Source organism: Ornithorhynchus anatinus, chromosome 8 (genome assembly GCF_004115215.2).
Source record: "Ornithorhynchus anatinus isolate Pmale09 chromosome 8, mOrnAna1.pri.v4, whole genome shotgun sequence".
NCBI classification, from domain to species: domain Eukaryota; kingdom Metazoa; phylum Chordata; class Mammalia; order Monotremata; family Ornithorhynchidae; genus Ornithorhynchus; species Ornithorhynchus anatinus.
Genome location: NC_041735.1, coordinates 35,761,321 through 35,786,400, shown reverse-complemented (window position 1 = coordinate 35,786,400; position 25,080 = coordinate 35,761,321). Strand labels below are relative to the sequence as shown.

The window sequence follows — 25,080 nt, the reverse complement described above, 5'->3', positions numbered from 1 at the left end:
TCAGCCAACACACGACTTCCCCAATCCATGTGATCATTCAATTCATTTAACTGAGCTTCTATTATAATATATATCATAGAGCTACCGGAATAATATATATTATAGGGCTGTCAACGTAAAAATGCTGGAAAGGAAATGCGAGCAAGAAATGAGGCTGAGGTGAGAAGGAACTGCTGATTATGAAAGATAATAAAAACTGATTTTCAGTGATACAGGAACTTGGGGTCTCCAATCCGTCCAAGGGACTCAGAGACCAGTAAGGACTCGCCTGGCTGAAGCGAACTGGGAGTACAGTGCCCCTCGGGACAAATTTCCCCAAATATCCACCACCTTTTAGATACTGGTAGGAAGACTATTGAGAGTGTTACTGGAAAAACACTCCTATGAAGGAACTAGGCCGATTTCTGGAGATGATCAGAGATTTATTCATAATGATTCAACACTGAAAAACATAATCGTTACAGATGACTTCTTGATACAGAATACATCATATATCTTATTTTTAAGAATCTGTGAAGGTGAGCTGCATAAATAGATAGGGTGAAAATATATGGGGGCTTTCTTTTTTTAATAGAGTCTTTGTGGGTTTGTTTCCACTCATCCAGCCATTGAAATAAAAAAGACTAGAATAACATTCTCCACTCCATCCGGACTAGCTCGTCTCTAACTCCCAAAGCCGGATGTCTTGGCGCTCTCGACCTGTGCCTTCCCCAGGTTTTAGCAGCTTCCGATCGCTGTCAATTGCCATCAGATGAAGGTTTCACATTACAAACACAGATACCGCCTAACGTTTTGGCAATGGAACAGCCCGTTTTGCTCAGAGACAAAACTATGTACTATAATGCCAGACAGGGAAAGAGCAATTCCTGGATCGATCCCTCTAGAGGCAAAGAACTCTAATGAAGGGTAAAGGCTTTGAATATGCCTATGCAGCCATGAGCATACGCATATATCCTGATGCGAGGGAGGCGGGAAATATGTGCAGGTTATATAGGTTGCTGAAAAGAACACCGAAAACATCTGCAGCGGTTTGGTTTTTGAACACAGAAGAGGGGAGAGAAAGAGAAGAAATGAGACAGAGGGAGAAGGAAAAAAGTTAGAGAATAAAAGAAAACGTGGCGGCGGGGGCGGGGGGAGAGAGGTCATTACTACAGTATTATTCGTCCTGCAGTGCTGCAACTCAATACGATACGCTCAATGCAGAGAAATTAAGGTTCCGGTTTGAGGAGGCTAATTTAGACATTGTGGGGAAGGGTTAAGTACAGGTTTCACCACAGCTCCGACAAAGCACAAACAAACCTGTTGCCACACACGGGCGAACACATGGGAATATTTTTTTTTTTTTCTGTTTTCTTTCAGAAGAGGCTAGCCTACTTCTTTGACGCTGCCTTTTCCTTCTCTATTTCTGCACTACATGCTCCTTCAGAAATGTTTCTCCAACAGTCTGGCAACAGTCTGTAAAACTGTTATCAGGGTGTCTAGAAAAGGGGGCACCCGGGTTTCCCAGAGGGTCTGGAAACCTTCGACCGAGCTTCCTGTCAGACCGCCTTGCCCAAGCCGAGAGCTAGTCCAGGCGCCGGGTGAAATTCTCCGGGAAAAGGCCCTTGTAGGCAGCAATGTCCCTGAATTGGATCCAGTCGGACTCCTTCACTCCTACCAGCCACCCGGCATCCTGCAAGGAAAAAGACACGACGCTCAGGTGAAAAGTCGCTCTTTCCCACCCTCCCTGCTGTCCCCGCTCCATTCCCCAAACCACCGTATCGAGGAAACTTTACTCCTCTCCTCTCTCCCTGACCATTCTGCCTTCTCAATTCCCTGACTCTCACCCGAGAACCACAATTCTCAGTATGTTCATTTTTAATTCCCAGTACGGTTCTTTTTAAGTGCTTACTTTACGTCAAGCACTGTACTAAGCAAGATAATCAGGTTGAATACAGTCCCTATCCCATATGGGGTTCACAGTCTAAATAGGAGGGAGTAGGATTGAATCCCCATTTTTCAGATGAGAAAGCTGAGGCAGAGAGAGGTCAAGTGACTTGCTCAAAGTCACACAGCAGTCATAGGGCAGAGCTGGGATTAGAACTCAGGCCCTTTGACTCCCAGGCTTGTGTTCTTTCCTCTAGGCCTCACTCTTTCCTTCTTTGGGAAACAAAACCCTGTACTTCCCTTTGGTGTCAGGAGGAAGGTGCTCGTTAGCTGGCTGCGCCAGGACCCAGGCTAGAGGGGTAAAAGACTGTCTCAGGTACTGACTACTCACACGGAACTGTTAGGAAAATTGACACAGAGCCCTGCATGCAGATCTCTGGGGGACCCAAACCATGGAAAATTCCAGAGGATGATTAAAAATATGGAAGTGGGCTTCTGACCAATGGTGGAACAATCCCATCTCCCACTTGACTGCTGTGTGAATTTGGGCAAGTCAATCAACTTCTCTGTGTCTCGTTCCTCATCCGTAAAATGGGGATTTGAACCCGTTCTCCCTCCTGCTTAGGCTGTGAGCCCCACTGTGGGACAGAGACTGTATCAGGTCTGATGATCGTCTATCTACGCCAGTGCTTAGTACAATGTTTGGCACATAGTAAGCGCTTAACGTTATTATCACTGACCTACAGGGCAGTCGCCACCGTACGCGGCTATTTCCGGCCTGACAGCAGAGAACAAGTCTTGACCCGATCTCACAACCCCCACCAAAATTTTTTAAATTTTTTAAGTGCTTACTATGTGCCAGGCACTGTACTAACTGCTGGCATAGATACAAGCTAATTGGGTTGGACACAGTCCTTGTCTCGCATGGGGCTCACACTCCTAATCCACATTTTACAGATGAGGGAACTGAGGCACGGAGAAGTAAAGTGACTTGCCCAAGGTTATACAGCAGACGAATGGAGGAGTTGGGATTAGAATCAAGGTCCTTCTGCCGCCCAGCCTCATTCTCTATCCACTAGCAAAACTGCTTCTCTCATGAAATAAATTCAGATGGGAATTCAAGGGACACAGGAGTTCAGTTATGATCGAAGCCAGAGAAAGCTAATGTGTGAAATATTTGAAGTGTGTGAAATATCTGCCGAAGAAGCGAAGAGTAGTTATTCGTTAATCCTAAAAGGATAGCGATCTCACTTGGGATAGGGTACTCTGAGATCTAATCTTCTTCAATAACCAGTCCAGTTCAAATACAGCGCATTAGAAACGATGGAGCCCTAGGATATAAATAAGCCTAATGCGCCCTTGTTTGATATGATCTTAGAATATAAATTGAGGCAACCAGGCAGACTAGTATAAGACTTTAGACAGGCCAATTCCACAGAAGGAATAAAAAGCTTCGTAGATAAAAAGCTCACTCTAATAATTGATAACCTCCTTGCTGATGACAAATACCACTCAGGAAGTGATGATGTTATAATACATGAAGGACAGATCTGTACGTGGAATAATTTTTTTGTTGTTTTAACATTTGTTGAGCACTTAGTATGTGCCAAACACTATACTAAGCACTGGATAATCAGGTTGGGCTCCATCTATGTACTACATGGGGCTCACAATATTAATCCCCATTTTACAGATGAGGCACAGGAAAGTTAAGTGACTTGCCCAAGTTCATACAGCAGACAAGCAGTGGAGCTGGAATTAGAACCCGGGTTTTTCCGACTCCCAGGCCCGCTTTCTGCGGATGTTAACTCCACAGTTGCCAAAAACACAGATATAGACAATAAGATCTGACTTCCTTACCAGCACCAAGAAGGAACAAAATAATTGAGACTATAAACTCCACATTCACAAAGCCATGGAAGAAGCAGGATGGCCTACTGGAAAGGGCATGGGCCTGGGAATCAGAGGACTTGGGTTATAATCCCTGGTTGGCCAATCGCTTGCTGTGTGACCTTGGCAAAACACTTAACTTCTCTGTGCCTCCTACTTAAACTCTGAGTCCCGTGTGGGACAGGGACTGTGTCCGCTCTAATTAACTTGTATCTCTCCCGATGCTTAGAACAGCATTTGACACTTAGTGAACGCTTAACAAATACTATTTTAAAAAAGAATAAGCATCCCAGACCCTGTTAGGAAAGGAAGAGAATATTATTATATTTTTCAAATGAGAAAAAGCAAATCCTCCAGCAGAAATGGGCTGTATCGAGCTGCACTATCTATGAACATAAGCTTGAATATTGCAAACCTGAAAGCTTCTTTTCCTCATGGATCCCTTCTCCTCAATGCTAAGGAAAACTCTGTTCTTGGCATTTTACCTATCAATCGATCAGGTATTTACTGCACACTTACTGTGTACCGAGCACTCTGCTGAGTATAATCCAACACATTGGTAAACTCGATATCTGCCCTCAAGGAGCTGATGGTCTAAGTGGAGACCATCAGTGTAAAATGGGGCACCAACCTGCCATTAAGGCATCTGTGAGTTGTACAGTGCTGAGGCCAGGTCTACAGAATAATAATAATAATAATAATGGTACTTGTTAAGCACTTACTATGTGCCAAACATTATTCTAAATGCTGGGATAGATACAAGGTCATCAGGGTGGACACAGTCCTTGTCCCACATAGAGCTCACACTCTTAATCCTCATTTTACAGCTGAGGTAACTGAGGCCTAGAGAAGTGGAGTGACTTGCATAGGTGGAGGAGCCAGGATTAGAACCCGTGACCTTCTGACTCCCAGACCCATGGCAGTGAAGTGGAGAATTGGGAAAATTGTCCAGGAAATTCAGACCACAAAACCTGTCCCAATCATGTTGGCCTGAAATACTCAGATAATTGAGTCAGAAGGGTAGATTTTAGCCTGAATTATCTGGGAAAGTGTTTCAGTACTTAACTTTGCTAGTGAAGACATGGGCTTTGGGTTCAACCTATCCTCAAAGATTATAGGACTAATTAAGTTATTTCTTGGGCCAGATTTCCCACCAACAATATTTGGGTATTATCCACCCAGACCACCTTACTTAAGGCTCCACAGCACAATTCCATGCACAGAAAGAGGAGCAAATTCAAGATGAAAAATTCTTCACTGAGTCCAAACAAAATCCACTGACTGGTCACCACATAAAATCAAGGAATTTGCACACCAGGAATGTGGGGTGCAGTTCTGGTCACTGCATCTAAGGAAGGATGAATGAAATTTCATCTTGAATTGGTGAAAAGATACAGGTTGTGTCATTTGCCTCCAAATTACCAGGATGATTCAGTCTCCAAGATCACTTCGGTCCAAATTAGCTGGATATTTCTGACCAAGAAAACCCCACCTGGTTGGAAATATCCAGGTAACCGAGATGAAAGTGTATTTTTGAGCATGGGTCACCCAGCTGATTTGCTGGGTAGATTCGGACTACAAAAGCTGTGCTCCTGGGCACCACGGCCAACCGTATTTGGGGGGATGTTGTATGAAAGCCATTACCTTCATACGGGTTCTCATCAAAGTGAGAAAATCATCGGAGTGAGAAATGAACACAATAAAGACAAGGGCTTCGCTGAGGAGGAGTAAAAAGGAAAGCAGGATGGAGGGAAGAAGGATTTAGAGCAGGTATGAAAGAAGGATTGAAGGACAGATGCAGGAAGGAAGGAATGAGGAGGAGAGGAAGAACCATGGCCAAGTGTATTTGGGGGGGGGGGGGGTGTTATAATGAAAACCGTCAGCTTCAGAGCACTGAAGAGATTGTCCTAAGAAGTGCACTGTCCTAAAACCTTACCTGATCTTCCTCTGTCTCAGCGGGGATGACCAGGACCACATCTCCTCTTTTCAAGTTAAGCTCGTCAGAATTAGCAGCCTCAAAATCATGCAGCGTTTCAACCTGTAAAAAACATTTTCAAAGATGTGGATCATCTCCAGAAGAAGAGCAAGGAAAAATTTCAAAAACAAAAAACAAACTCCAAGACTTTCATGGAAATTTTTGATAGCATGCAGCCCCGCCCCGCCCGGAGAAGGGCTCCCAAATTGGTTGAGAGTCAAATCTTTCCACCTGTAACAGAGTCAGAGAGTCTGGAAGCCTAATGGGGACTTTCTGCTGTGCTCAATCATATGTTCTGTTTCAGTCACCTCTAAGGACCGCACTCAGTTCTGTCATAACACATGGATTCATTGTGCATTGTTGGGGATTCATGGAACTTCAGTCAGTCAAGCAGCATGTCCTACTGGCAAGAGCACGGGCTCGGGAGTCAGAGGACTTGGGTTCTAACCCCGGCTCCACCTCTTGTCTGCTATGTGCAAGTCACTTCGCTTCTCTGTACCTCAGGTTCCTCATCTGGAAAATGGGGATTAAAATCATGAGCCTCACGTGGGACAAACTGGTAGCTACCTCAGCACTTAGAAGAGTGCTTGGCACATAGTAATGTTAATAATGTTGGTATTTGTTAAGCGCTTACTACGTGCCGAGCACTGTTCTAAGCGCTGGGGTAGACGCAGGGGAATCAGGTTGTCCCACGTGGGGCTCACGGTCTTAATCCCCATTTTACAGATGAGGGAACTGAGGCACAGAGAAGTTAAGTGACTTGCCCACAGTCACACAGCTGACAAGTGGCGGAGCCGGGATTCGACCCCACGACCTCTGACTCCAAAGCCCGTGCCCTTTCCACCGAGCCACGCTGCTTCTCTAAAGTACTTAACAAATACCAGAATTGTTATTATCATCACTGAGCGCTTTCTACGTGCAGAACACTGTACTGAGGACTTGGGAGAGTACAGTGCAACAGAATTAGCAGATCCGTTCCCTGCCCCTGATGAGCTTACAGAGGGGGAGGCAGACAGTAATATGAATAAATAAACGCTAGGCTGTTTGGATACAGCACACAAGGTGATAGAAAAAACAGTTTTTCTGCAAGTGCAGGGTGTGGTTGGGACAAGGGGATTACAACCACGTGAGATTTCCTTGGTGCACGGCTTTGCAAGTACATACCGGCTTTGCAAGTACATACCCATAGTCTAGCAGAACTAGCTGGGCTTTGGTTGCCTGCAAAGATTATCTGTTCCTCCAGACACTGAAGGGTCAAAGTGGAGCAATTAATTCCCCACCCAGATCATTCAATTATTCATTCTCCCAGTTATTTCCCACCACGTCAGCACTAGAATCGTAATGTGCAGTAGGTTACGTATGGGCCAATAGAGGGAAATCAAAAGAGGAGGAGATGCAGGGGTGAGGAAATCCAAATGAGAATAAACACAATAAAGACAAGGGCTTTGCTAAGGAATAAGAAAGAAAGCAGGAAGGAGGGAGGAAGGTAGGCCTTACGCCAGGTAGGAAAGACAGAAAGAAGGACATATGAAGGAAGGAATGAGGAAGAAAGGAAGAAGAAAGAGGCAAGAAGGCAGGCAGGAGGAAAATCAGAAAAGGAGGCGATACGGGGTGAGGAAATCCAAATGAGAAATAAACACAATAAAGACAAGGGCTTTGCTAAGGAATAAGAAAGAAAGCCGGAAGGAGGGAGGAAGGTAGGCCTTACGCCAGGTAGGAAAGACAGAAAGAAGGACATATGAAGGAAGGAATGAGGAAGAAAGGAAGAAGAAGGAGGCAAGAAGGCAGGCAGGAAGGAATGAGAAAGAAAGAAAGGGAAGAAAGAAGATGAAAGGCAGGCAGTAAGCAATGAAGGCAGCAAGGAAAGTAGGCAGGAAGGAAGGGAAGAAGGGACAGGAAGGAAAGAAGGAAGAAAGGAAGGGAGATATAAGCAGGGAGAAAAGAAGGCAAGAAGGAAGAAATGAGAAAGAAAGGAAGGCAGGAAACTAGGAAGAAAGAAAGAAAGGAAGGAAGGAAGGGGGAAAGGAAGACTTGATGGAAAGAAAGAAGACAGGAAGGAAGGCGCAAGGGAAAGACCTTATAGAGAAAGCCAGGAGGTAATTCCGCTGATGTATCGCTCGCCAATACGGAGCGGCCAGCACCATCTGATGGGGCAGCCTGAGTATCCTCCAATGTTTTCTGCTCAGTGACATCCACGGAACGGTCACTCGTGTCACCCTGGAGGGTCACATCTTCCAACCCCTTCTTCGATTCTCCACCTGGACTCATGTCATGGTCTTCCTCCCCTTCGTGGTTGGATGCTGGTTCTATAATGACCGATGGGATGACTTTTTCCTGGGGAGAGAGGGTTTTGTTCATTAGGAATAGTAGCAGCAGTAGTAATAGCATTTATTAACCCCTTAATATGTGCCAAGCCCTGTGCTAAGCACCGGGGCAGATGCAGAAGCAGCATGGTGTAGTGGATAGAGCATGGGCCTGGAAGTCAGAAGGTCATGGGTTCTAATCCCTTGCTCTGCTATATCTCTGCTGTGACCGTGGGCAAGTCACTTCACTTCTCTGTGCCTCAGTTGTCTCATCTGTAAAATGGGGATTGAAACTGTGAGCCCCACATGGGACAGGGACTATGTCCAAGTTGATTTGCTTGTTTCCAGCCCAGGGCTTAGTGCAGCGCCTGGCACATAGTAAGCTCTTAACCAATGCCATTATCATCATCATCATCATCACACAATACACACACAGTTGGTGTTCCACATGAGGCTCACACTTCAAAGGAGAGAACAGGTATTTAATTCCCACTTTACATATGAAGAAACTGAGGTGCAGAGCAGTTAAGTGCCTTCCCCAAGCTTTTACATAGCAGGCAAGGTAGAGGTAGAGACGCAGCAGACATAGATGCCGCTTCTGAGAAAAGTGTCAAGAACAAGGAGAAAGTTTTGCATTCAGAACCAGAAACTCAGGCTACCAGTCAGACCCTAGATCCTGTATTTAGCCTAGGAGAGAAAAAGAAATGTTCTCATTTTTCTTTAAAAAAAAGTTCAAAAAATGTTATTCTAGCCAGGAAGAATAAGAAAAAAAATACAGATTCTACCAGTTCTCTTCTCATAAACCCTTCTCTCTGAAATTTATTTAGCAGTTGAAATAGCTTCTGCCTACATTTTAGATAATGCAATTCCAGGCATCAAATGGCACTGGAGAACAGCTGACGAAAGAGGGTAAAATGATCTGAAATTGTGAGACACAAAAAAACATGTTCTCTCTTTCCTCAATCCCTGCCAGAGTAAAAAGGGCAGATTCACTTGGTGGAAGATATTTTTGATGTTTCTTAGAATTTCAACCTTCCTAAGCCTGCTGTGTTGTAGTAGGGCTGCATCCTAACTTTCAATAACCAATAGAGGATCAGGGGAGATGAATTCAGTGTTTGGGGTTTGGCGTTTTGGGAAGGGCCTCTGTTACTTCCCAGAGTTTTTAAGGTAATCCTTGATGGCCACTAATTCTCCCACTAACAGTGTGGGTTGGTTTAATGCCTTTGTGGCTATCATGTGGCACTTCTCACAGGGTTAATGAGCAACTCCCTTTGCTTTTATACATGGCAGATTGTAAGAGGAGCTTTCAGAGGTCTGAAATTAAAGTGGTCGAGTGAAAACATGGGCTTCTCCCTTTGAAATGAGGACTCGGTCAAGCTGGTCACTTCCCCCCATTTCCCATATAGAGAACTCCATTTTGACCACCCTCCTGAAGTCACCCCCCTCTAAGATTGAGTACCTGAGGCACCTCTGTTCCCTTCTCTTCTGGAGAAGATTTATCTTCCCCACCAACATCCGCGGTGTCAGGAGCACCTTTGGCCTCCAACACACTGGGCCCTTCGCTTCCGGCCACCGGCCCTCTGTCTGCCTCGTCCACAGGAACGGAAATGGGGGCCGCTTCAGCTGCCGACTCCATGGCTCCTTCGGCCCCAGGTACCGCTCCAGTGTCAGTAGTAGACACCACCTATGAACAAGAACAGAGTGCAAGCTCAGAACCTGCTGGTGGGTATCGCTCAAGGCCTTAGAGGGGTGCCCGCATGACCCAAGTTCGAATTCCAGCTTTGCCATTTGTTTGCTATGGGTTCTTGGGCAAGACTCTTAATTTCTCTGCATCTCAGTTACCTCATCTGTAAAATGTGGGGTTTTAATCCCGGCTCTGCCACTTGTTTACTGTGTGACCTTGGGCAAATCACTTAATTTCTCTGTGCCACAGTTACCTCATCTGTAAAATGGGGATTAAGACTGTGAGTCCCAGGAGGGACATGAATCACGTCCAACCTGATTAGCTTCTATCTATCTCAGAGTTTAGAACGGAGCTTGACACATAGTAAGTGTTTAACAAACACCATCATTATGCAGACTGTGAGCTCCAGGTGGGACGTGGACTGTAACCAACCTCATTAGCGTGTATCTACCCCAGAGCATAGTACAGTGCCGGGCACATAGTAAGCACTTAAATACCATAAAAAGGCATCAGGACTCAGGACTCACTAGAATGAGTCGTCCCCTTCGCCATCCTCTGGCTTAGTGTGAAATGAGAATACGTCCTCACTTACAAAATCAGACTTTTAAAGACCTTTGGGGGTTAATGCAAACTCTTTTCCTTGGAAATATCCCTATATTAAGCTTCTCCCTCTGAAAAGGATTCGGTGTTTCATTCTGCAGAGGGTGTGGGTAAGATTTGTGCTTCTGGAAGCAACAAGGCTCTAAAAAACCATATGTTGGCTTGCTGGGGACCCTAATGAGTTTTAACATCCTTCTTCCCTCTTCATCATGGAGAGGGGAAAGGAGGGAGAAAGATGAAACATCTACTTTGGAGGACACAAGTAGTCTGAGGAAGAAAAGGTGAGTGGTATCTGAAAGAAACAACAGAATGAAATGAGGGGAGGGTAGACAGAATTTCAGTGGCTTAAAATGTTTCGTGAGAGTCAAGCCTTTAAAGGTGTCAGATTGAATGACATCAGTTTCAGAAGCTTTGACTTTAGGGGATCTAACATTCAAAATGGCTCCTACTGAGCAGGAAAGCTGGGGAGAGGGGGCAGAATGTGCGATTGATTTTATACAGCATATTTCCCACAAATGATCCTATTGATCCTGTCATCCGGTATGATTAGGATCAGCATTCGACTTTTATTTATTGGATTTGCTCTGCCCATTTGATCCCATTAGGAAGGAAAATACTAATTCTTACAACTATGCACTCTAAAACATGGAATGTGAAAAAGGTCATATTTCTAAAGGTTGATGCTTCATAACTTCACGCTTATCATGTAAGAGAATCAATCAATAGTATTCACTGAGACCCCACTTTCATAGAGGACTTTATTTAGGACTTGGGATAAAACGAGAGACAGAAGACATGATTCTTGCCCTTAAGGAGTTTATAGTCTAGCAAGGGGAAAAGGCACAAAATAATTTATGGATAGAAGAAGACGAAGGAAAATTTCAGTGAGTAAGAGCTTTAAATAGAAAGGAAGGTAAGTCAGTATATACAGAACTGCTTTAGATAGGTGAAAGTGCAAAAATGCACAGTTGTTGCAGAAATGTTGAGATGGTTGTAGGGGATGTAACTTGGGGAAAAGCAAAATTCCAGAGGAACACATCCTGGAGGAGATGTGGTTTCCAAAAGGCTCTGAAAGGAGAGAGATTTCAAGTAAGAGGAGTAGTTGTAATATTCATTGAAGACTCTCTAGGTGCATTGAACTCGCCTAAGCACTTGGGAAGTACAAAACCCAGAAGTGCCACGCACCTGTCCACGAGAAGCTTAGAATTTAACAGGGAAGACAGACATAAAAATATCTAAAAATGGAGTAGTAAAGGTGAATTTTTTAAAATGGTATTTGTTAAGCACTTACGACGTGCCAGACATTGGACTAAGCCCTGGGGAAGATACAAATTAATCATATTGGACATAATCCCTGCCGCCCAAGGGACTCACCATCTTAATCCTCATTTTACAGATGAGGCAACTGAGGCACAGAGAAGTTAAGTGACTTGCCCAGGATCATACAGTAGACAAGCTGCGGAGCCAAGGTCGAACAAATATATATACACGTGTATACAAAAGTGCTGAGGGTAGGTATAAATAGGGTGTGAACAAAGTGTTAGAGGTTGGAAAAGCGAGGGTGAGTGACTAACCTGGCTTGAGAGGAATAAAGAATATGAGTTGGGGCGTAGCGGGAGAAGAGCGGGGATAAGTAAAAGCGAGAGAACTGGTGAAGTGCCTTGAAACCCCTGAGCAACGCATTCTACTGACATGCTGCAGCCTGTAACAGTGTAGACTTACAAAAATAAATCTTTTCTGCAATCAGCTTTGAAGGAAGCAGGTACAAAACAAACGTCTTGTCAACAGTTTCTCTTTATGTATTTTCTCTCTAAGAGAACATGGTCAGAGCTCATGATCAGTAGGGACGAATTCAGAGAGACCAGAGGTACGGAATGATATTAATAGGCATGAAATTTAGAACCAACAGCAGAGATGTTCAAAAACGAATTTGCATAATTAGTTTGTTGCAAAAAATATCTCGAGGTCCATATTGCCCCGGGGTTTCATGGGCTTCGGATATTTTATATCTGTTGTAATCGGTGCAATCGAGATAATCACGTTCTGAGCAAACGCTATAAATTTAGTCTGACGAGGTAAATGAACAGTTTGGCAGAGAACATCAGAGGTTCTTTGCTGACTTGAGCATGGACACATCAGGATACTAAGATTAATGATATTCGAAGATTGGAAAAATGAGGCCCCATCAAATCATGAAAGTGTGCAATCGCCCGATCATATCACTCAAGTGTGCTGGCCTTAGCTCCTCTATATGACTCTCTATGCCTCAGTTCCCTCATCTGTCAAATGGGGATTATGACTGTGAGCCTCACGTGGGGACAACCTGGTTCCCCTGTGTCTATCCCAGCGCTTAGGACAGTGCCCCGCACATAGTAAGCGCTTAACCAATACCAACATTATTATGAGGCAGAAAACAGTACAAAGGCATGATTTTTGAACTTGGCTAGTTCCATTATTCGTGCCTATCAGTCAACAAGCCAGCAGATGGAGACCAAGATAATAATCTCTAGCCCCTTGGATGCCTGTGAAATGCCTAGAACAATTCTGAGTGCTCTGTAACACCTTCAAGAAAGCTTCTGCCCCAAGAAAAGTATCAAAACGATCATTAAGAAGGAAATGATCAGCGGTCTTGCAAAGGACCCTAATCTAAGGAAGTCCTTAAAGACCAGTTCAAGGCAAATACAGTGTCTCTCAATCCTTCTTACTCTTATCTTCCTCGAATATTTGCTGTTCTACCTAACACTTACTTAGAGCCTCAGTATACAGCATTTTAAGAGATTATAAGAGATCGGGACCCTTTTAAATTCCTTTTCAATCCCCATTTCTGGGGATTCTAGTTGCCTGTGTTATAGTCAGGACCTCTTCTCCTGGAGATTGCAGATAATTCTGTGTATTTTATAGAGACTCAGTGAGTTGTAAAACAATGCATCATCAGCTAAAACCTAGGAAAAGGAATACAGGCCTTCGGCAAAATGCAACTGAAAATAGGGGTGCCTTTGTGCCTCCCTTGTTGTAGTGTAAGCTCACCGTGGGCAGGGAATGCAAGAAACAGCGTGACTCAGTGGAAAGAGCACCGTTTTAGGAGTCAGAGGTCATGGGTTCTAATCCCGCCTCCGCCACCTGTCAGCTGGGTGACTTTGGGTAAGTCACTTGACTTCTCGGTGCCTCAGTTACCTCATCTGTAAAATGGGGATTAAGACTGTGAGCCTCCCGTGGGACAACCTGATCACCCTGTATCTACCCCAGCGCTTAGAACAGGGCTCGGCACATAGTAAGCGCTTAACAAATATCAACACTATTATGATGATCTCTTCTTCATTTATATGAGGGCACTCAATAAATAATAACGATAGTATTTGTTAAGCACTTACAATGTGCCAACCACTGTTCTAAGTGCTGGAATGCTACTACTAGATAAGGCACCACCACCTACAAAATAATAATAATGATGGTATTGGTTTAGCGCTTACTATGTGCCAAACACTGTTCTAAGCACTGGGGGGAGACAAGGTAGTCAGGTTGTCCCACGTGGGGCTCACAGCCTCAATCCCCATTTTACAGATGAGGTAACTGAGGCACAGAGAAGTGACTTGACCAAAGTCACACAGCTGAAAGTGGCGGATCCGGGATTAGAACCCATGACGTCTCGACTCCCGAGTCTGTGCTCTTTCCACCGAGCCAGGCTTCATCAAACCGAGAAGATAGCATTTTCAATATTTTCATTGAACTAGTGAGTTCCTCAGCACATCTGGATACTCTGATTTCATGCTCAATTGATGCTCTGTTCAAGGTAAAAAAATATTTCCAATCTAGCTGCAGATCTGGGTTAGGAGTACTAGAAAATAATGATAAATCAGTGCTATTTATGTTTTAAGATGCCATTCAGAAGCCAGACAAATCTATTGAAATCATCCGTGCCTTTGTGATACCACGTCGCTGTATCTTCTCTTCATTTTAAATGTCAGTAGAAATAACGGTATACCACCTTCCACCTTAACCACACTGTATGGTGCCCTAAAATATTTTTGGGAGCATCCTCCTGGGGGGGAGCATCTCCCGCTCCCCGCAGAAATAATCTGAAATAGACCACTGGTGAGAGAGTCTGTTTTACTCACAAGTAAGGGCTGTTTCTCCTTGTCAGGATCACACCTGAAGAGATTCCAGTAGTCCACCGGTCTCGGCTACGGGAGGGAGAGGCAAGCAGAGGCCTGTCCGTTCCATTCCTAGCTTGGGCATTGGCCATCCAGTGGCAGACGATCTGCTGCAAGTCAAAACTCACCTGTGCTGGGCAGCAGGGGCACGGGAGAGGGTCGAGGGCGGAGACTCACGTTTACTGCGCTGAAGGACGCAATGGTAAACCACTTCCGTGTTTGTACCAAGAAAACTCTGGCTACACTACCAGAACGATTGCAGATGGAGGTGGGGCGTTCTGGGAGAGATGTTTCCATGAAGTGGCTACGGGGCGAAGACGACTCGGCAGCACATGACGAGACAAGAAAGGGCTGTTTCGTAGTCGAGCTACCACGTGGACTGTTAATAATAATGTTGGTATTTGTTAAGCGCTTACTATGTGCAGAGCGCTGTTCTAAGCGCCGGGGTGGATACAGGGTGATCAGGTTGTCCCACGCGAGGCTCACAGTTAATCCCCATTTTACAGATGAGGTAACTGAGGCACAGAGAAGGGAAGTGACTCGCCCACAGTCACACAGCTGAGAAGTGGCAGAGCCGGGAGTCGAACCCGTGACCTCTGACTCCGAAGCCCAGGCTCTTTCCACTGAGCCATCCTGATATATCGATAACTCGGAAAATACGCGGATCGGCGGAAGGGCTTTTACTTGAGATATTAAACTATGTATCTTTTCGTAGGCTGATGACACGTACCTCGCCCTGCTCTGTTTCAGTAAGTGCAGCTTTCTCCGCTCCAGCTTCCACAGTCTCCTTTAAGAAAAAGAAATATATTTATGGTATTCACTCCACCTGCCTTCACCTTCCACAGTCGATCCATCATTGGTACTTATTGAGTGCTTACTGGGCCGCACACAGTACTAAGCGCTTGGGAGAGCACACTACAATAAAGTAATAATAATGCTGGTATTTGTTAAGCGCTTACTATGTGCAGAGCACTGTTCTAAGTGCTGGGGGAGATACAGGGTCATCAGGTTGTCCCGCGTGAGGCTCACGGTTAATCCCCATTTTACAGATGAGGGAACTTAGGCCCAGAGAAGTGAAGTGACTTGCCCACAGTCACACAGCTGACAAGTGGCGGAGCTGGGATTCGAACCCAGGACCTCGAACTCCCAAGCTCGGGCTCTTTCCACTGAGCCACACTGTAGGTCGACAAGATCCCTGCCCACAAGAAGCTTACAGTCTCGAAAGGGAGACAGACTTAAAAATGAATTACCGATGAGGAGGCACCTAAAGCGCTTTGGGGTTGGGGTGAAAATCACAGTGCTTAGAGAGTATTAATCCAAGTACAATGCGAAGCAGGAGAGAGTACGAACAGGGGGGCATGAAGCCTTAATCAGGGGAGGCCTCAGTCAATCCATCAATAAATGGTATTTATTGGGTGTTTAACGTGTGCAGAGCACGGACGGCTGGGGTCAAAGAGATGCAATTCAACAGAATTCTGCTCGGAAAAATTAGGTTCACGCAACCGGGGGATAGATCAGAGGCAGACTCCTCAGAGGGTGGGTGGAAGAAAACAGAGTTCTGGAATCGCTCACAGTAATGAGACACTTGGGGGGATTTTCAGAGGCCTCGGATTTTGTTTTTATTGCTGTTGTTTTGGATGTAACCTTCTCTTTGAACGGTGTATGATAAGCAGCTTTCCGGCTGAGGTGTCGACCTTGGGGATTAGGGAATCACAGAATTCAAAACTCTGAATTTCACTCTCTTCTTTCCTCCCCAGACAGTAGGCTCCATGGGTCGTTTTTCAGTTTAGAAAATTCCTTTTGGATTTTCAGAGAAATATCCCTGGGCACGTCCCCAGGATCAAATAAAATTAGGTCTATTGGATTTGTCAGTGGATTTCTTTTCCTGTAATCCCCAAGGCACCATGGCCTACTGGAAAAAGCACCAGTCTGGAAGTCAGAGGGCCTGTATTCTAATCCCGACTCTGCCAGTTGCCTGCTGGGTGACCTCGGGCAAGTCCCCTAAATGTATCTGTGCCTCAGTTTCCTCATCTGGGAAATGGGGATTAAAATACTTATTCTCCTTCCTACTTTGACTGTAGGACAGGGACTGGGTCTGACCTGATTATCCTGTGTCTACCCCAGGGCTTAGAGCAGTGCTTGATACATAGTAAGCGCTTAACAAATAGAATGATGACGATAATAATGATAATCTAGTCAAAGTAGAGCCCTAATTCCTAATGAAGTAATCTGATGCATACAATCTGATGCCAAAAAAGAAATGAGATTCTTTTCCCCCACTAGAATGTAAGCTTCTTGAGGGCAGGGATCATCTCTACTCTAGTGTACTCTACCAAGTGCTTAGTACGGTGCTCTGCACACAGTTTAATCAATACCACTGATGGATTGATCGATTGAAAATGACCTCCAAAGGGTTTCTGATCTCCCTGGGGGAAAAGATACTTCTCATCATTACGTCCGGGGAGCTCACCATCTATTTCAAAATCATTCCAGCTGGGCTGGGTAAGCAAAACTTACCACCAAGTGTTGCCTTTCCCATTTGGGAATGTTTGTCCAGTTCTCAAAATTTCTTGGGTCAGGGCAGGGGATCCATCCCTACTCATCTCAATGGTACAGTCTGATAAGGAAAATTTTTCTAATTGAGAAACTCGAAGTTTACGAATGATTTCAGCCACCTTCCCTTAGCTTGTTTGGGGGTCTCACGGGTCAGTCCAAGAGAAGCTAATAATAGTAGTGATGGTATTATTACTTACTCTGAGTCAATTACTGTTCTAGGGGTGGTGGATAGAGCGCAGGCCTGGGAGTCAGAAGGTCATGGGTTCTAATCCTGGCTCTGCCACTTATCTGCTGTGTGACCTTGGGCAAGTTACTTCACTCCTCTGGGCCTCAGTTACCTCATCTACAAAATGAGGATTGAGACTGTGAGCCCCACGTGGGACAGGGACTGTGTCCAGCTCAATTTGCCTATATACGCCCCAGTGCTTACTACAGTGCCTGTCACATAGTACGTGCTTAACAAATTCCATCATCATTATTATGAATGTACACTAATTGGGTTGGACATAGTCCCTGTCCCACATGGGGTTCACGGTCTTATTCCCCATTTTACAGAGGAGGTAACTGAGGCACAGAGAAATTAAATGACTAGTCCAAGGTCACCCAGCAGACAAGTGGTGGAGGGGGGATTAGAACCCAGGTCCTCTGACTCCCAGGCCCGTGCTCTAGCCACTCGGCCACGCTAATAATGGGTCTGAAGGATTCTATCCATCCACCAGGCCACACTAATAATGGCTCTGAAAGATCTTATTGATTACAGTGCCCTATCTGGCAAAGGCCTTGGGGAAAATGTCACTTATTTCTTAGAACTTCAATGCTCCAGGGGCAAATCTATGCTTCTAATGCTCTTGAGAACTCTAAAGAGCAACACGGCCTCAGGGAAGTAGACTGTGCCTTGAAGTTCTAGTCCCAGCTCCGCTCCTGACCTGCTCCGTGACTTTTGACCAATCCGGGCCTCAGTTTCTTCTTCTGTAAAATGGGGACAACAATATCTGTCTTTCCCTAATTCATCTGGGATGCTATGAGGATGAAATGAGATAATTAGTGCAAAAGCTCTTAAGAAAACTCGAAAGTGTTTTATAAGCTCAGGCCATTCTTATGCAAAGGAAAACAGGAGTGGAAACGGGTGTCTGGATTCCTGACGGTGAGAATCTATTTTACAGGCTCCTAAAAAGAAGTACCCAAACTAGCAAGTGGGTACTGACATTCCCCCCTCTACACTCCTTTTCCTCCCACCCCCCCGCCCCCAACTCTCTTAGACTTAAACACGATGGGTCAGAATTCTCCTCTGATGTGACTTTATGGGTCTCCCACTGAAAATCAAGTCCTATTAGAAGTCTTTCAAAACCTGGAATTGCTACACTACAGCTCCACAGGCTTCATTTGATGCTTCTGTATGTTTCTTTTCTAATAAAAGAATACTATGTTGTTTCTGAACTTCATATCAATCTTGTTTTTTTTCTAATCTAATCTTCTAGTATTGCCTGCAGTCCCATCATAAACCCTAAATATTTCCAGATGCCTGGGCAACTCAATTGCTGTCATCCGCGTTACCATGGTAACTCTTAACAGCTTTATCCTGTTAAAATTACAGTGTTATATAACCTCCCTTTCTATATTAATTCTTCCTGGGAGCTGCCAAAGATGACTTCCTAGGTTTTACTTATTTACGCTGTGAGTCAAAGGGAGAATTTAGGATGCAGAGTTTCTATACGGGGATTAAAAAGCTCTATCGAGATGATGCTTTGATTTTCAAGGTATAGGGGAGGGGCTGAAAAGGAGCACAGCTGGCAATGGAAACGAATTACAGGCAAGGCTAGTTTAAACCTCTCGAGGACCCCGGGGTCGCTCAGTTTTGTGGTGTCTTCCCATGGTGCGTGACGCCATTCTGTCCCGCTGATTATGATGCCATGGAAGCCATCCAACCAGCTATCCCGAAGACATTCCCGGACCTGTGGGAAGGGGAGATACCCTGGAAAAGACCGTGGGGCTCTGAGCTGTGCCCCAAACAGAAGGTCTCCTCCACCTCCACACTGATATTCTCACACTAGTCTCCCATTTTGCCTTTTCTCTCTTTAAGGTCCCTAGAGTGTGGGAGAAGTCGTGTTAAGAGGGAACTGGCAGACCTGGTAGAGATCCTTTTGACCTTCTTGATCCTGACCCCACACCTCCCCCTTGGAATCTGATGTTGGGCGGGGGGGAGCAGCTGCTATTTATCAGTTGTCCCCTCTCCTGCCCTGAAGGGCTTTGGTCTACTCTGGGATCCCTACCATTTTCCTAGCTCTTTCCCCCTTTTCTCCTCCCCTGGAGCTATGCCTCCACTGCACTAGCTCTTCAAGGTGCAAGCCTTCTTCTAACAAGAGTACTAATGATAACGACGGCATGTGTTAAGCGCTTACTGTGTGCAAAGCACTGTTCTAAGCGCTGGAGAGGATACAAGGTGATCAGGTTGTCCCACGTGGGGCTCACAGCCCTAATCCCCATTTTACAGACGAGGTAACTGAGGCACAGAGAAGTTAAGTGACTTGCCCAAAGTCCCCCAGCTGACAAGCGGCGGAGCCGGGATTTGAACCTATGACCTCTGACTGCCCAGCCCGGGCTCTTTCCACTGAACCACGCCGCTTCTCTAGTATGGCCTAGGGGATAGAGCATGGGCCTGGGAGTCAGATGGACCTGAGTTCTAATCCTAGCTCTTCCACGTGTCTGCTGTGTGACCTTGGTGAAGTCTTTTCACTTCTCTATGCCTCAGTCCCCTCATTGGTAAAATGGGGATTAGGACGGTCAGCCCCATGCAGGTCGGGGACTTGTGTCCAACCAGAGTAGCTTGTATCTACCCCAGCGCTTAGTACAGTGCCTGGCACACAGTAAATGCTTAACCAATACCATATCAGAGTACCATATTAAGAGTTCTAATAATTCAAGGATTTCCTGAACCCAGAGAGAAGATTCCATCATCCAGAGACCAGAAAACACCAGGCTTATTAGGAAACAAGACACAACCCCACGTAAAGGTGCTCCTCTATCAGCAGTGTACCTTATTGATCAATCAGTGGTATCCATTGAGTCATTAGTGTGTGCTCAGTACTGTACACTGTACTAAGAGCTTGGGAAGGCACATTACGGTTGTTAGATACGATCTCTGCCCACAAAGAGCTTACAGTTTTATCCCAAGTTGAGTGAAGAGAGGGAGGGGAGTGATTTCTTAGTTGCAAGGGATGGAGGGAGAGTAGGGGAGAGCACGGACTGAGCTTGTAGGCTCTCCAATCCCACTCTAACCGCTAAATCCAGTTCCATTTCTAAACATACCCCCGTCCTCAAATGTGGGGCTCCAGACATTTAGAAGACCAACCGAAAAGCACTTTTTGGGGGGCTCTGACGATAGCCGAGCAATACAGGAGAGAATGCAGCGGAGTTGGCTTTGATGAAAAATATTGCCTTGATTTATTTCCCACTGTCAGTCAGATCAGTCAAATTTACTGAGTGCTTATTGTGTGCAGAGCACTGTACTAAGCACCTGGAAGAATACAGTATTACAGAGTTGGTGGACTCATTGTCTGCCTCTGAGGAGTTTACAGCCTAGACGAGGGTCCTGGCCTGGCTAGAAGTGGGTCAATCAATCACCTTGGTGCTGGATCCTGGATCGCAACAGGTAAGTAGGTGGGAAGGGCTGGAGCACCTTGCAAAATCAAGAAGTGGCATGGCCTAGTGGAAAAGGCACTGGCCTGTGAGTCAGAAGACCTGGGTTCTAATCCCGCCTCTGCCTCTTGTCTTCTGGGTGACCTCGGGCAACTCATTTAACTTCTCTGTGCTTCAGTTACTTCATCTGTAAAATGGGGATTACAATACTGAGCCCTTATGTAGGACAGGGACTGTGTTGAACCTGATTACCTTGTATCTACCTCAGTGCTTAGTACAGTGCCTGGCACATAGTAAGCGCTTAACAAATACCATTTAAAAATCAACCTATGGTATTGATTGAGCATTTTCTTTGTGCAGAGCACTGCACTAGGCACTTGGAAGAGAACAATATAAGAGAGTTGGTAGAAATGTTCCCTGTCCACGAGGATCTTACAGTCTAGATTTTGGGTGTTGTTTTTTTTTTTTTTTTACATGCAGGACTCTTTGACAGTGGAAGTCACGACCTCATGACCAGGCACGAATCCACAGAGAGCAACAGTCTCATTTACTCTGAGCTCCAGTGAGCCAGTAAAGTTTTGTCAGACGTTGTTGGAGAAATTCCCCGAACGGGTGAACTTATAAGAAGGGAGGTTGTGTGAGTGCAGGTGAGATAGGAGACTCTAATTTCAAATGAATAATCAACCCAATTAATCTTTCCCGGACAATCTCAAGTTTCTTCTGGCCCAGTTTGGAAATGACATTTCTCAACCCTTTTTCAATAACGCTGCAATTTTTGCCTTGGACGAACTGCTTTCTGTCAGCACGTGAACTAATAACTGCACGGTGACATTCAGTCAGCTAAAAGGATTAGTCAGAAAGGTCATGTCAACCCAAGAGTGACTGACGGTGGCTGGAGCAAAAGCTAGTCAATTAATTAGCGTCCAAGACATAGGACCAATTTCACATTTTCCTTTTACGCACCCCAATTATAGCGTAAAAACGAACCGGGATTTCATTTCTTGGGCAAATAAACGATTCAGTCAATCATTCGATCAATCAATCCTATTTATTGAGCACTTGCTGTGTGCAGAGCACTATACTAAGTGTCTGGAGAGTTAACAGAGTTAGTCAACACGTTTCCTGAGCACAAGGAGCTTACAGTCCAGAGGACTGTAGAGGATTCCAAGATTATGCCAAGAGAGGATGCCACGGAAACACTTTAGGAACCAGTTTTTGTGATCATCCCTTAAAAAATAAAACTTCCTGTTCCGAACGATCTTCTTAGATGGAAGTAAGAATCGATTATGTTGTTATCTTTAGAAGCGTGGGTCACGGCCCACTTTTGGCCCGCTTCGGACGAAAGTACTTATTATGTGCCAGGCACTGTATTAAGCCCTGGGACAGATACAGGCTAATCAGGTTGGACACAGTCCACGTCCCACGAGGGGCTCACGGTTTTATCCCCCATTTTACGGATGAGGTAACTGAAGCACCGAGAAGTTAAGTGACTTGTCTAAGGTCACACAGTAGGTAAATGGTGAAGCTGGGATTAGAAACGAGGCCTTTCTGACTCACAGGCCCTTCTGAAAATGACTGAATTCCCATTTTTTAAAAGCCATCTGAATCCTTCGGCCCAGGTGGGCTTCTGGACATCAGCCTAGAGCATAAAATCCCCTGACCTTCCCGAAGCCCAAGGACAAAATGCCACTAAGAGGATTTCACCAGAGATCAGGAGAGACAGAGCAGATTTGATCAATTCATAATTGTAATGTTACTTAGGCTTCTTCATCTCCTCACTCCATTAATAAAAGGAAGATTTGACAGATGGTCTTCCAGATTTATTCTTAAGATGGCCTAAGGCTGAAACAGCGAGAACTATAACTTTTGCTTCTTGAGCTCTCTAATTTGGGTGATATTCTTTTTGATAACGAAGAGATTGTTTCTCTCCTTCGTACATTTTCTTCTGGAAGTTGGCAACAAATGAACGTGGGTTGAAATAGACTGAAGGTTTTTCACCACACTCCAGAAATGTATGCTTTATCAGAAACCCAGGTATTTCAAAGAACATTTATCTCTGCATTAAGTCTGAACTTCAAAGCGTGTTGCGGTTTCAAATTCACAGAATGCAGAAGCCATATTCTACCCAAGTTTTCAATTCTCTTCATCCCTTCCTCACTTTAGTGAATGAATGAAGACTGGGGCTGAGACCAGAAAATAGCAACAACTCCAGTCAGACTTGCACTGGCTTACATGGAGCGATCGACTTGGCCAGAAAATCAAAATGAAATAGCATTCCTGGGCTTCCCTAGTGAACACACAGCAGAAGCTCTTTCATCCTTGATCGGAACATAATTCACTTGTGCTTCCAGTAATTTGAGCACCGTCTCTATGAAAACTGAGTCTTAGCAGCAGCATGGCCCAGCAGAAAGAGCACAGGTCTGGGAGTCAGAGGACTCCCGGATCTGCCATTTGTCTGCTGTGTGACCTGGGGCAAGTCACTTCACTTCTCCGTGCCTCAGTTCCCTCATCTGTAAAATGGGGATTAAATCTTCCTCCCTCCTATTTAGACTGTGAGCCCCATGTGGGCCGAGAATTGTGTCCAACCTGATTGCTCTGCACATACCCCAACACTTTAGTACAATGCCTCGTACATAGTAATAGCTTAAACACCGTTTTTTTTAAAGGGATTGCGTCTTCCAAACAGAACAGTTCTTTCAACGAAGGAAGTGCTCAGTAGATACCATGGATTGACTGGGGATGTTGGGCTGTTTTTAATGCCAGTTTACTCACTACCTCAGTCTCATCCATCTCACCATCTACCCCTCTTGCCTATCCCTTCTCTCTGGTCAGGAGTTCCCTCCCCCTTCATTTATTACAGACCACCACTCTCCCCACCTTCAAAGCCTTATTAAAATCCAAGAGGCCTTCCCTGACTAAACCCTCTTTTCTCCTACTCCCACTCCTTTCTGTGTCGCTCTTGCACTTGGATCTGTACCCTTTAACCCATTTGAAATTCACCCCACCCTCAACCCCACAGCACTTATCCATAATTCATTTATTTATATTAATGGTCGTCTTCCCCTTCCCCTGTAGACTGAACGGGGAACATCTCCACCAATTTTGTTACACTGTACTCTGTCGAACACCTAGTACAGTGCTCTCCACATAGTAAGCACTCAATACACACTACGAACCGACTGACTAACTAAGAACTCACCCCTCTAAGTACAGTTGAGTTTTGATCTGTTGTGTTTTTTCATGGCTTTCATTGTTTTCCACTCATTCCTGTGTCCTCCATCCCGTGTTCCCCCTCTTAGAATGTGAGCCCCTTCCGGGACACAGACATGACTGAATTATTTAGGGTGAAATTACTCCAGTGCTTAGCACGGTGCCTGCCATAAAGTAAGCCCTTAATAAATACTCACACCAAGCAAGTCTTCCCAAAGGTTGAACCCAAATCAGTCCAGAGCATGGAAATGGGAACCCGAAAACCAGGGAGGAGGAGACAGAACTTGGGGTTGGGGTGGGAGGCAGGAATTACTTACCGCGGCCTCCTCTGGAGGCTCGCTGGGCTGGGCGGCCGGGACCTCGGGTTCGGTAACTGCAGCAGCGGAAGGAGGCTCCTCAGCTTTGGGTCCTGCCGAAGGAACTTCTTCTGGCTCAACCTTGAATTATTTTGTAAGAAAACAATAGAGAAGAAATTAGCTTCGGAGCCTGTTCCTATGCAAACTCCTATAGCACTTAGCAGATCACATATTGAGCACTAGCTCTGGGTAGAGCACTGTATTAAGCACTTGGGAGAGTACAGTACAGCAGAGCCTATAGACATGTTCCCTGTCCACAAAGAGCTTATAGGAGAAGATATTTGTTACTTGAATTTCCAGTCCTCCAACTCCTTTTCTGGATTCTCTGCAGCCTGGCTTTCAACTTCTTCACTGGACCAAGATTAAGTCTAGTCTTTAAGGTTATAATCCATCCTGATCCTCGACCTATCAGCAGCTTTGAACACCATCGAGCACTCCCTTCCCCTTGAGATGTTAACATGCCTTGGGTTGCCCCTCTGACCACTTTGTCTCATTATTACACCATAATAATTATGGTATTTGTTAAGTTCTTACAGTGCTTGGCATAGAGTGAGCACTCAACAAGTACCATAACTATTATGATCTCAGGCTCATTTGCTGCCTCCTCCTCCTCTAACTGTGGTCATCCCACCTCGCCCTATTCTGGGTCCCAGGCTTTTTGAATGTCTTCCCTTACTGGGGTATAAGCTTCTTAGAGGCTAGGAATGTGTTATTTCTTTATTCCGTCCTTTCCAAGTGCCTAGTCCAGTTCACAGCACCAAGTGGGCGCTCGATAAATACTACGACAATCCCGGCTGCGACTATTTTCAAAGCAAGTTCTGTAGTGCCTCCTTGTGGTTCACGGTTTGGGCAG

At 45.2% G+C, this 25,080-nt stretch overlaps 1 protein-coding gene across 1 annotated transcript in view; it reads right to left on the bottom strand.

Moving 5' to 3' along the window:
- Positions 1 to 401: 401 nt before the first annotated feature.
- The window catches only part of AMPH (amphiphysin), a 145,891-nt gene continuing 121,212 nt past the window's right edge, over positions 402 to 25,080 (bottom strand). The window contains exons 16-21 of the mRNA XM_007666133.3: positions 24,189 to 24,308; positions 15,200 to 15,256; positions 9,494 to 9,718; positions 7,808 to 8,065; positions 5,693 to 5,794; positions 402 to 1,672 (exon numbers count right to left, since the gene is read on the bottom strand). Coding sequence (XP_007664323.1) covers positions 1,565 to 1,672; positions 5,693 to 5,794; positions 7,808 to 8,065; positions 9,494 to 9,718; positions 15,200 to 15,256; positions 24,189 to 24,308 — 870 coding nt within the window. The 3' untranslated portion in view covers positions 402 to 1,564. The remainder of the gene's footprint in view (positions 1,673 to 5,692; positions 5,795 to 7,807; positions 8,066 to 9,493; positions 9,719 to 15,199; positions 15,257 to 24,188; positions 24,309 to 25,080) is intronic.